Source organism: Vipera ursinii (genome assembly GCF_947247035.1).
Source record: "Vipera ursinii genome assembly, chromosome: 6".
Taxonomy (NCBI): Eukaryota; Metazoa; Chordata; class Lepidosauria; order Squamata; family Viperidae; genus Vipera; species Vipera ursinii.
The window spans coordinates 74,121,431-74,134,449 of NC_139515.1; the positions used below are offsets into that span (position 1 = coordinate 74,121,431).

At 41.9% G+C, this 13,019-nt stretch overlaps 1 protein-coding gene across 1 annotated transcript in view; it reads left to right on the forward strand.

Moving 5' to 3' along the window:
- The window catches only part of DDX11 (DEAD/H-box helicase 11), a 38,050-nt gene that overhangs the window by 1,607 nt on the left and 23,424 nt on the right, over positions 1-13,019 (forward strand). The window contains exons 4-11 of the mRNA XM_083366811.1: positions 179-348; positions 1,860-1,902; positions 2,873-2,980; positions 4,624-4,711; positions 7,520-7,722; positions 8,638-8,790; positions 9,033-9,079; positions 10,574-10,653. Of these exons, the coding sequence (XP_083222937.1) occupies positions 179-348; positions 1,860-1,902; positions 2,873-2,980; positions 4,624-4,711; positions 7,520-7,722; positions 8,638-8,790; positions 9,033-9,079; positions 10,574-10,653 (892 nt within the window). The remainder of the gene's footprint in view (positions 1-178; positions 349-1,859; positions 1,903-2,872; positions 2,981-4,623; positions 4,712-7,519; positions 7,723-8,637; positions 8,791-9,032; positions 9,080-10,573; positions 10,654-13,019) is intronic.

Here is a 13,019-nt window from a genome sequence, read left to right on the forward strand (position 1 = left end):
CAAGTATTGAAAAATAAATTATATTTATTATCCCTCCATCTATCCAGCCATCCATTTCCCCCTGGTCTCCTGCATGAACTAATTCCTCATTGAGAAAGGTGGGGGCTCAAAAGACTTCCTGGGTATGACAGATTAACCTGGCTTGGATTGACAGATGTCTCCTTTGTGCTTATTTCAGCGAATGGAGGAAAAGGAGGCAGAGCACCTGCTTCAGCTCAGTAAGGACAGTTTATCTACCACGGCTAAGCCTGGTTCTTTGGAGCTTTCAGATACTAGTGAGGAAGATCTGATCCTTACAGAGTACGAGAGTGACGAGGAGCAGAAAACAGAAAATAGGTATGAATACTAGTATGACTATAAGAGGTTGAAGTGAGGAATTAAATTCTCTAGGGAAATATGTATCTCTCTTGCAAGTTTTCTAGAAAGGTTGGGTCAGAATCCATGAAAGCCTTTGCTTTAGGTAGGAGCTGAACTCAGTACAGACTTGGCAACTGGTATTCCATCAGGTTTTCCTCCCAAGAGGTGACAGACTCCTCCAGTTATTAAATCCAGAAGCCAAAGTTTGGGTGGGTGCGTATTACTAGTACAATAATGGTGACCCTATGACATGCATGTCGGCGGTGGTGTGCCATGACATTTTGGGTGACACGTCAGCATTCACTAGCACTTGACAGCAAATCTCAAAAGAATGCTCCATTCCTAGGTGATTTTTCAGAAGCTGTGGAGTCCTCATGAGAATGAGGTGTGCATTTTGAGTTGCAGGAGGCTGTGGATCTGAAGCAGCTTTAGAGAATGCTCTTCTGCAGCCTCCAAAAATCGTATGAAAGCAAGCCCCGTTTTTGCACGATTTTCAGAGGCTCTGGAGGCTACATGAGCACAGCCCTCTTGCACGACTTCCAAAGATTTCAGAAGCTGTGGAGGCCTCGTGAGAATGGGGGGGGGGTGCTCTCACACAGCTTCCAGAGCCTCTGAAAATTGTGCAAGAACAGGGCTTGATTTCATACGATTTTTGGAGAGCTGCTTCAAGAACAAAGGCCTTGGGCAACCCAGAGCTTCCTTGGATAGGCCATGGGGGCTGTCCATAGAAGGAGCACTGCTTGAAGGTAAGCAGCACACCCGGGGAATCACTCACATGACTGGATTGTATTTTTGTAAAAATAAAGTAATATATAAAGAATTATGGCTGTGAAAGTTGGACCATAAGAAAGGCTGAGTGCCAAAGAATTGAGGCCTTTGAACTATGGTGCTGGAGAAGACTCCTGCGAGTCCCTTGGACTGCAAGGCGATCAAACTGGTCAGTCCTAGAGGAGATCAACCCTGACTGCTCTTTAGAAGGCCAGATCCTGAAGCTAAAACTCAAATACTTTGGCCACCTAATGAGAAGGAAGGACTCACTGGAGAAGAGCCTAATGCTGGGAAAGGTTGAGGGCAAGAGAAGAAGGGGACGACAGAGAATGAGGTGGCTGGATGGAGTCACTGAAGCAGTAGGCGCGAGCCTAAATGGACTCCAGAAGATGGCAGAGGACAGGAAGGCCTGGAGGAACGTTGTCCATGTGGTCGCGATGGGTGGGACACGACTTCGCAACTAACAACGACAACATAAAGAATTAATTCTCTTTTATTCAGGGGGTGGGCTCTGTGTATGTGTGTGACACATCTGCAGAGTCAGGTTAGGCGTTTTCTAAATTTTTGATAGACTGAGCCCGAAAGTTTCGCCATCACTGGGCTACAAGAAACTATTGGGCCATCCTGAAATTTGTTGTTTAGAAGATACAGTATCTGATTGGCTAGCGTATGGCAAAAGTGTTTCTGAGCATTACTTTTCTGTTTTCGCTCTTTAGGTTAACAGGAGTGGATAGTGATGGTGATGATGATGACCTACAGGAAGAGCATGTTACAAAGGCAAGTTGCAAGGGGTAGATGTTTCTTCCTACAACTTTCTCCCCTCCCGTAGCCTGCCAATTTTCCTTTATCTGTTTTAATCCTTTCCTGTTTCTTCAGTTAAAATTAACAGCTTGTTTCATTTTCAAACAGGTAGTTAAATCAAAAAGCCAATCTTTTTTTGAAAAGAAGCCCCGAAGCAGCCCAATATCACATTGCCAACATTTGCTGGCAAAATATGGAATTAAGTGATTCAGTATTTGTAATATTTCTTTTCTCACTGTTTAAATGGCGCGCCAGTTGTCAAAACAGGCATTGTCTGAAACAAAAACATCGTTCTAGGCAAGGCATTCATTTTTACCACAGAAATACTGTGATAAAACTAAATGACAGTTTAGTTTTTCCCATCCAAACATGTCTTTTTAAACCTCATTCCATGTCTTAGCTTAATTGTTTTGAAATAACATAGTTCATGTTTGTAATAATGTTACTCAGGTAATAATTTACTTCCTTCTTAAAACCCATTTCATTCATTCATTCAGTTTTGATCTGTTTGAATATTTTTGTTAATATCTTCATCTTTGGTTTGTCTTTTCTTGAAACCTGCTAAGGAACCAAATTCTTTTAGTTTTCCCATAATTGTTTCAGTTCCCTGTAAAGGAACTTCCAAAAGCAACACCAAGTTATCTGCGAGACCCTTTAACTTTTAAGTTTATCTTAAAATCTTTACTCCAACAATCCTCTCATCTTGTAATCTTTATTCAGTATTTCAAGAATCAAAAAAAAAAAAACCAAGAAAGGAGACAGTAGACAAGAAACCACCGATTCTGTATTGCTGTGACAACCAAACTCCCCCAATATCCAGCCAGCCAGCCAGCATTCTGACCTGGGAATTCTGGGAGTTGAAGTCCACACATGTTAAAGTTGTCAAGCTTGAGAAGCACTGCTCTTCATAAATAGGATTTTCAGATCTTCTCAAACTCTTTTGCAGATTTATTACTGCAGCCGGACCCATTCCCAGCTGGCTCAATTTATCCATGAAGTTCAGAAGAGCCCTTTTAGTAAGGAGACCCGTCTGGTGTCCTTGGGCTCTAGGCAGGTAGGTATTTTTCCTCAAATCCATAGAATGGAATGGAATGGAATACTTTATTTGGCCAAGAGTGATTAGACGCACAAAGAATTTGTCTGGTACAGAAGCTGTCGGCGTACATACAAACCAACAGAATAAAAGTAACAACAACAACAACAACAGCATTAATAAAAGGGGGAGTAAAGAATTCTGACATTCCTTCAAGGAGCCACCAAAATTAGCAATTGCCACCAAAATTAACAAGCTTGTGTTTGGTTTCCTTGTGTCGCCTCATATTTTTATTCTCAAGCAGTACGTTTTCCCCTCTGTTATCAGTCTGTAGTGAGGTGGGAATGCATAAAAAGCAAAAGCCTAATGCTTGAACATTAGTATGAAAGAGGAGATAAAAGGAACTAAATGCTTTGCTGTGGTAGTCCTCTGACTCAGGAGTTCCAAGATGCCAACTAAAAGAATAATTTGAAAAGTAATTTTAGGAATCTGAATTCAACGTAAAGTATTCAGTAGCCAAACAGTGCACCTTATTAGCAACCTTGGAGACAATGCATTATTTTCATTGTGAATTTATATACTTGTGAATCTTTACAGCTTTTTGGGTTGTCGAAAGAAATTATACTGAAGGGAACATGGGGAAACGTCTTAACATGGGGAAACGTCTTAACCTCCCCTCCCCTCCCCTTTATTATTTTTATAATAATCCAAGGTGGCAAACCTATGCAACACACCTTCCTCCTATTTTTCCTACAACAACTCTGTAAGGTGAGTTGTGCTGAGAGAAAGTGATTGGCCCAGAGTCACCCAGCTGATTTTCGTGCCTATGGCGGGACTTGAACTCATGGTTTCCCACTTTCTAGCCTAGTGCCTTGACACAGGGGTCCCCAACCTCCAGGCCATGGCCCACCACTGAGCTGTCAGCCATTCGGAAATGAGCTGCAGAAGTGGAGGGTGAACGTGTGCCCATGTGCATCCCCACTTGCCTGAGCAGCAGGCCAAGCGTGTGCACTCCCATTTGTGTGAGCGGCGGGTGAACATGCTGGCCACACACAAAAGTAGCTGCATGCATGCAGGCACTTGCTGGCCGCTCATGCAGAACCATTCGTCTCCCCTCCCCCAGCCCGCAAAGCCGGAAAGATTGGGGAACTCTGCCTTAACCGCTAGAGCCGGGGATAGGCAACCTCGGCTTTTTTATGACTCATGGACTTCAACTCCCAGAATTCCTGAGTCAGGAATTGCCTACCCCTGGCTCTAGCGGTTAGTGGGCCATGGTCTGGAGGTTGGGGACCCCTGTGTCAAAGCACTAAGCTAGAAAGTGGGAAACCAGGAGTTCAAGTCCCGCCATAGACAGAAAAATCAGCTGGGTGACTCTGGGCCAATCACTTTCTCTCAGCACAACTCACCTTACAAAGTAGTTGTAGGAAAAAAAGGAGGAAGGTGTGTTGCATATGTTTGCCACCTTGGATAATTATAAAAATAATAAAGGGGAGGGGAGGGAGGGAGAGAGAGAGAGACGATAGACAAGCTATGCTGACTCAGGAATTCTGGGAGTTGAAGTCCCTGAGTCATAAAAGAGCCGAGGTTGCCTACCCCTGCGCTAGACCAAACTGGCTCTCTGGTTTAATAATTGATCTCTGTTTGTACCTGTCAATTTATTTTAGAATTTATGTGTGAACGAGGAAGTACGATGCTTGGGATCTGTCCAGCTCATCAATGATCGCTGTATGGAGATGCAGAAGAATAAACGTGGTATGTCAAGGTATCCTGATGGATCAATGTAATAACTTTGGTGAAGCAAAGTAAATGGAGGCTATTTGAGTTAAAAGTGACGGTGGCAACTATCTTGGACCAGAAGGAACTGTAAAATATTTTATAGAGGCAGTCCTTGACTTAGGACCGTAATGGAGCCTGCCAGTTGCAGTCATAAGTTGTGATGGTCGTAAAATGGGTCATCACATCGCCGACCAATTTTACAATCTTTTTCTGGGGCAGTGGTTAAGTTAACTCTCAAAATTTTGGAACCAGGTCATAAGTATCTTTGGAACTTTGTTGACTACTGTAGTCTGGAATGCTGCCACCCAGGGTTCCAACCAGTTAATTTCCTATTTTAGGATATTTCATTTGGTTCTGCTTTCTTGGCTTTCTGCTTTTGGTTTTTTTTCCAGCCCAACAGTAAACGTTCCGTGCCGTCCATGCACGTGGGACAGATAATGGGGTTTATCCCACTTTAGAAGCTTTTTTCGTGGTAGTTTGCTAATGTTGGGATTCTTCTGTACCTGTGGTTAGGTTTTCTTTTGACGTGCAGACTTATTTGGTGGTTGAAATATTATGGGTGAAACTGCTATTTTGCTTACATTAGAGTTCGATTGGATATCACTGTAAGTAGCAGGCACCAGTGAACAATTAGTGGGTGCTTGCATCCAGTGCGTAAAAGTTTCTCCAAAGTTCCTCTTTGGGTTGTGAAAGTGGCTGTTTTCAGTGTATTTAAAATGCTTTTGAGTATAAAACAAGAGTGTTGTAGTGAAAAAAATCTGTTTGGATGCAAAACTCTTCTAAAATTCTTGGAACAGTCAATTTTTGTACTCAATACAGTAATTTCATGCTTGAAATGAAATGTGTTGTGCTTGAACCAGTTTGAATGGAAGCTTTTGTACACCCTGAGGCACTGGTATTTGATCCCATGCAACGTCAGGAGCACATGAAAATATTTTTTGAAATTACTTTTTTAATTAAAACCCTCAAATCTCATGAAATGTTTATGCAAGCATACCGTTCCTACAGTGTCTCACAATTTTAACTTCTTTCAGTGTTGGGTTGCCCTGATACCCTTATAGTAATGGTTACATTATATTTAGTCCTTCTCCAAAGGCAATCAGAGTGATATGTATGTTGATTTTGATTTTATACTTACAATCACCCTCGAAAGCTCAATCAAGAGACTTTGGCTACAGTTGCTAAACAATGGGTTGTTTTAACCTTAGATTTGTAAACAATGGTTTCTGAAAGGTTCAGTCAAATGCATACATGCAAAGACATGACTGCAATTGGAGTCAGAATTTCCCCTACCAAGCAAAACAGTTGTTAACAGAGTGATGTATGATTTTTACAATCTTTTTTGCCTTGGTTGTTAAACAAATCACTGCAGTTATTAAGTGAATCATTTGGTTGTTAAGCAAATCTGGCTTTCCCCCCTCATTGACTTTGTTTGTTGGAAGACAGCTGGGAAGGTCGCAAATGGTGATCGCATGAACTTGGGATGCTGCAACTGTCATAAATACATTCCGGTTGCCAAGTGCTGAATTTTGATCATGTGACTGTGGAGATGTGCTAACAGTCGTAAGTATGAGGACTGGTCATAAGTCTCTTTTCTGTGCTGTTATAATTTTGAATGGTCACTAAATGAATGATTGTTAAGTCGAGGACTACGTGTTGAATGGCAGGTCCTGCAGTGAGCAGATCCTCTCTGATGGTTGACTCTGGTCACTTTTGGTGTGAATCAAATATTCCTGCCTGTCTCCAGCTACATGTTGGTTCAGGGATGTCTACGTCCTTGTACATTTACAATACAGGTAGTCCTTGACTTACAACCCTTCCTTTAGTTAGGGTTGTTAGAACAATTAACCAGTGGAACAACCTGCCTCCAGAAGCTGTGAATGCTCCAACACTGGAAGTTTTTAAGAAGAGACTGGACAGACGTTTGTCTGAAATGGTATAGGGTTTCCTTCCTGAGCAGGTTGGACTAGATGACCTCCAAGGTCCCTTCCAGCTGTTTTTTTTGTTGTTATTATTATCTGTTCAAAGTTACAAAGTGACTTATGACTGTTTTTCACACTTATGACTGTTGCAGCATCCTCGTGGTCACCTGATCAAAATTCAGATACTTGGCAACTGGGGTGTATTTATGACGGTCGCAGTGTCCCGGGGTCGTGTGATCACCTTTTGCGACCTTCTGACAAGCAAAGTCAATGGGGAAGCCAGGTTCACTTAGCAACTGTGTTATTAGGAGCCGTCGTGGCACAGTGGTTAGAATGCAGTATTGCAGGCTAACTCTGCTGACTGCCAGAGGTTCAAGGTTGACTCAGCCTTCCATCCTTCCGAGGTCGTTAAAATGAGGACCCAGATTATTGGGGGCAAAATGCTGGCTCTGTAAACGCTTAGAGAGGGCTGAAAAGCTCTGTATATAAGTCTTAAGTGCTAATGCTAGTGCTACTAACTAACATCTGCATTGATTCACTTAATATCGGTGGCAAGAAAGGCTGTAACTTGGGGCAAAACCCACTTAATATCTGCCTCGCATAGCAACACAAATTTTGGGCTTGATTGTGGTCGCAAGACGAAGACTGTCGATACTGGGGAAAAAGGACAAACAAATAAAAAAGGGGCACATGCTGTCACAGAAACACTCTGAAGCCTGACTGAGGCTGGTGGGATTTGTGGCGTAAAGCATAAAATATCTCTGGGGGGAAAAAGGATGGTCCCTGTACACCCATCACAAATCAGTCTTAACGGCGAACCGTTTGGCTCTGAAATTTCCCCCCTCTGACGATTTGCCTTCAGAAAAGAATACAGGAGCAGAGACGGAGGGCAAGAAGAGACGCGTGAGCCGAACGGTGTGTCCTTTTAACTCCTATGAGCCGGTGCAGTTGCTTCGGGACGAAGCGTTAGTCGAAGTGAAAGATATAGAGCAGCTGGTTTCTCTGGGAAAAGAAATGAAGGCCTGCCCTTATTACGGAAGCCGATATGCCATCCCAGCTGCTCAGGTAGATATTTGTGGATCTCCTCTTGAAGCCTTGCTGACGTCTGAAAACAGTTGGCTTCGTTTTCTTTGTGTCTAGCCTTGTATCCTTTTGCTAAATCACACTGGGATGATTAGGCTGGGTGCTTATTCATGCCTCAAAATGTTGGCCAACCTCTTGGAGAAAGAAAGCATTTTTTCCCCCAGTTTTCCTAGTTTTCCTCCCCTTTTGTAAACACTTCGTCCTTGGGACCATTTACGTATTCCTTGGAATCACCTGGCTTTGTCTGAAGTGACAGACGATAGGAATTTAAATGGTTTCTCAATTTTTGAGGAGCAAATTTCATATTTGCACGGCCAACCAGGTGCAGTGGTGAAGCTGGTGGACTATAGAGACGCTCCACGAGGGAGATGGATGATCTCTAAGTATGATATGATATAAATAAATATAAATATCTGCTCATCTTTTTAATTTCATAGTATTGTACTTCCGCTGTTTATTTTTATTGTGTTATTCCTTTACTATTCTTTTTTAACTTTTTTTTATCACTTTCCCCATTTTATTGTTATAAGCTGCCCAGAGTATTCCCACAGTGAGATGGGAATTTGATAGACAGACAGACAGACAGTGGATAGACAGATAGAGATGGACAGACAGATATAAATAGATGATTTTTAGCTAAGGAAACGGGGTGATTTTGAGCCTGTGATTATTTTCCAGCTCAGCCTATTTTGTAGACTTGGAACATATACGCCCCTTTGAACTTCTAGAAATATAAATCTAACAAGTAAGATTGAATAAATGAGACCCAACTCACTCATATTCTGCGTGTCAAAAAAAATGTATAAACATTCTCTGGGTTCTCCAACAATCTGTTTTGCAAATAGAGGTCCGAGTGGTGGACTTCCCATTGAATTAATGCCTCTGTCTGTCCCACAGTTGGTGGTGCTGCCATACCAAATGCTTCTGCATGAAGCTACTCGAAATGCATCTGGGATCCAACTGAAGGATCAGGTAGTGATAATTGATGAAGCTCACAATCTGATCGATACCATTGCTTCCATCTACAGCACTCAGGTGACAGGCTCACAGGTGAGTCAGCCTGAGGGCCTCTCTGCTACTACCTACAGCTTTCTTGTGGTCTCTTTACCCACTGCCCTTGGTGTAAAGCTTTTATAAGAGACTGTAAATTACTCTAGTCTCTGAGACAGGTGTTCCAGAATACTGGTTAACATAACACACAGATGGAATTATGTCGCTACCTGTCTTGCTTGTGGGCTTCTCAGAAGCCTTTTTTGGCGATAGCCCTCATTGTTGTCTTATGCTTTATTTAGCTCTGCTGTGCCCACTCTCAGCTACTGCAGTATATGGAACGGTATAGGTGAGTGTTTATGATTAGAAATTCTGATGGAATTGGGGAAAATAAGTTGGCCATGTGTGCATACTACGGTAAATTAAGGCTTTCTACAAACTACCTGGCAATTTCTAACTTTCCACTCTTAAATGGAGAGGAGGAGAAAATAGCTTTATGGTCTAGATTGGACCTGCACAACATATAGGTAGTCCTTGACTTATGACGGTAATGGAGCATGCCCGTTGTGGTTGTAAGTCAAGATAGTCCACATGACTGACCCAACTGTATGAAATTTTGGGGGCAGTCATGAAGTGACTGGCAGTCATTAAACTAATCAATAGTTAGCTATGGGCCAGTTTTGCCAAAAACTGTAAGTAAAAGCTGATTTTTGCCAAAACCATAGTAAAACATAGTCATGTGGCCATACTTGATTGGATCTTTGGAACCAAGTCATAAGTACCCCCAGGAAGTTTTATGATAACTTTGAATGGTTGTTAAGCAACCAGTCCTAAATTGAGGACTATCTATAAAGGCTAGGAATATGAAATATAGGTGTTCCTCATCTTAGAACCTTTTTTTAGCGACCATTCAAAGTTATAACAGCATTGGAAAAAGTTATTTATGACTTTATTTCACATTTATGACCATTGCAGCATCCTCATGCTCATGTAATCCAAATTCAGATGCTTGGAAACTGACTCATGTTTAAGACCGCTGCAGTGTCTCAGAGTCATGTAATCACCTTTTGGGCACCTTCTGACGAACAAAGTCATTGGGGAAGCCAGATTCGTTTTACAACTGTGCTACTAACTTAACAACTGAAGTGATTCACTTAACAACAGTGGCAAGAAAGGTTGTAACATGGGGCAAAGCTTTCTTAATACCTGTTTCGTTTAGCAACAAATTTTGGGCTGAATTATGGTTGTAAATTGAGAGCTACCTGTATAAATAATAAATATAGTCCGCGGGTCCATACAGCCTGCAGAATAGCCCTGTGGAGTCTGCCAACGTTTTCTGAAAACTTTGCCACTAATCATGACTGCTGCCACCTAGTTTTGCACAGCCACCTCTGCCCTAAAAACATGCTTGCCAAGTACTTCCAGTGCCTCCAGGTCTCACCAACTCTACCAGCTCCAAGGCTACTGCTATACCACCAGCCACTATTTGGCATGCCAGTTATTCCTTTGTGACCCACCATCATTTTGAAGGTCTCCATGTGTCCATTTTGGTCTATTGAGTTGTGCAGCTCTTGTCTAGACAACGGGGAAGTTCTGATGCAAAGCTTATCTTCTTAGGCTGTTCATGGCAGAAAGTTGATTATTGATGCTTTTGCTGAAGAAACTCTCTATGGCAAAGATACCAAAATGCCAATCGTTTCAGTATACGGCTATATATGTTCTTTGTGCCTCATCATTCATGTAATTCCCTCCATGGGCCTTACCAGTTATAGTCTTAAGCTCAGCTTGGCTGTCTTGCATTGTGCTATCCTTGTGCATTCATATATCATCTGATTTGTCTTAGGAAACGCTTGAAGGCCAAGAATTTGATGTATATCAAACAGATTTTGTTTTTGCTGGAGAGGTTTGTGGCTGTTCTAGGAGGTAAGGCCAGGGTTCTGAGTATCATCTTTTCAATACTGGCTACCTTCTGAAGTGGAATGTCCCATCAAGCTCAGTTCCATTGTTTATATCAGGGGTCTTCAAACTTGGCCCTTTTATGACTTGTGGACTTCAACTCCCAGAATTCCTCAGCCTGGCTGAGGAATTCTGGGTTGAAGTCCACAAGTCATAAAAGGGCCAAGTTTGAAGACTCCTGGTTTATATGGCAGACTTGCATCAAAGAATGTAACATTAATTAATGTGACATTATATGGATTGTAGAGATGTCATTCTGTCTTTAGGAAATGCAATTGATTCTAGAAAAACAAAACAGGGTTTCAGCAACCCTGTTTCATCTCTTTCCCTCTAGCCAATCTTCCTTTGATCATTACCATCTTTAACTTTTCCAACAGTTCTTTGTCTTTTTTTCATTTTTGCTTATCCCAAACAGAATAGAAACAAGCACAAAGCAAATGAAGGATGAAATTTTGATTTTTAAGCATTGCTGTAATGGAATTACCGCTTGCCTTCTGATGCATATTTTTCCTCAGGTGTATACTTGTGCTTTAGATAGATGCTTTATAATTGCATTAGTGCTGTATATTTACAGATCTTGCTACCAGCTTAATGTACTCAAAGTCTAAATTGCTTGTTTTAATTTTTTAAAATGCATGTACCAATGCAGTAAATGTAATTACAAGCAAATTGGAAACTATTTGAAGTGTAAGTTTAAATTAACATAGCAGAAAAAGAATACTTCCCTCTTAGGGGATGACGTTATGTTAAAAACAGTACAAAAGAAAAGACTAAAATGTAAAAGCCAGTCTTGTGCTTGTGTAGTTGCTTATTAGCCAAAAACCTACAGTTGATTTCTGCTATGCGTTCTTTGGATGGATTCATATAACATGCTTAACTAACCCAATTAAAAGACCTAGCGGTTCATTTTTACAAGCTCTTACGTTTTTCTTTGTTTTTGTTTTTTTAAACTTGGCCAATTTGATACTATAGCTTGAGTTGATATACTACAGCTAGTCCTTGAGTTATGACCATTTGTTCAATGACTGTTCGAAATTATGATGGTAGTAACAGAATTGACTTTCAGCTGGGTCTCAAAGTTCTGGCCATTGCAGGACCCCCTCAGTTAGGTGCACAAAATTTGGGTGGTTGGCAGCTAGCTCGCCCTTATGACTGGTTGCAGCATCCCATATTATGGGATTCCATTCCTGACCTTCTCTGCCAACTTCCTAGAAGCAAAGTCAAAGGGGAAGCTGGCAGCGAAGGTCACAAGTTGCTTAGGTAAGTCTCCCCCCCACCCCCCCACCCCCCACCATTCCTATGCTTATACACAGGTGTCTACCAGCATTCTTCTTCCCTGCCCCTTCTTGCATTGGCACACACGCGCACGCACGCACACACCCACACCCCTTGTGTTTCCCTGGCATGCCTCTGCTCATGTGTACACACACCCTGGGGTGCACCCTCTTTTTTGTGGCATCCCTGAGCTCATGTTGCACTTCAGCACCCCACCAACTTGAGTGCAGCCTGTGCTGGACCTTCCGAGGACTCCCCCACCCCCCTTCTGTATCCCTGCAATCTTTACTTGGGACTTTTTGCTTCCCACATAACAACCTGTGTATTTTGGGGTCATAATGACAGCCGGGACTCTTTGGCTTGCTGTTGCTAAGCGATACGGTCACATGCCGTCAGCCATGTTGTAACTCGAGGATTAGCTGTATGTAAATTTGGAAAATGGATTAGTTCAGCAGCCAGGTTCAAGAGTCGTGTACGAAATTATGACTTTGGGAATGGAGTGGATGCTATCAGATTACTGTGGATGTAAACAATGCATTGAATAATCAGCATTGCGCCAGGAAAAACAAAGTCCAGTTGCCTTTTGGGAAAAAAAGCACTTTGAGACAACCATGACTGAGAATCTCCATGGACATGCAGCATTGCAGTTGCCCTTTTGTTTTTGCTGACATAAGTATAAAATGCATTCAGACCTGTTTCTGATCAAAGCTTTGTAAAGTTCCTGGAGAAAGTAGATTTTTTTTTTAAAAAAGGAAGTTCTTATGTGGAATATGGGCTACTTGCTAATCAATTAGCTCCAATATTAGTATTCTATATTGTATGTAGGATATCCTATAGTACAGGTAGTCCTCGACTTACAACAGTTCATTTAGTGACTGAAGTTACAATGGCACTGAAAAAGTGACATGACTGCTTTCAGAAGTCCGTTGAAACATCCCCATGATCACATGATGCTTAGCCACTGACTCATATTTATGTGTCCCGGGGTCATGTGATTCCCCTTTAACAACTGTGTTAGTCACTTAATACCTGGAGTGGTTCACTTAACAACTGTGGCA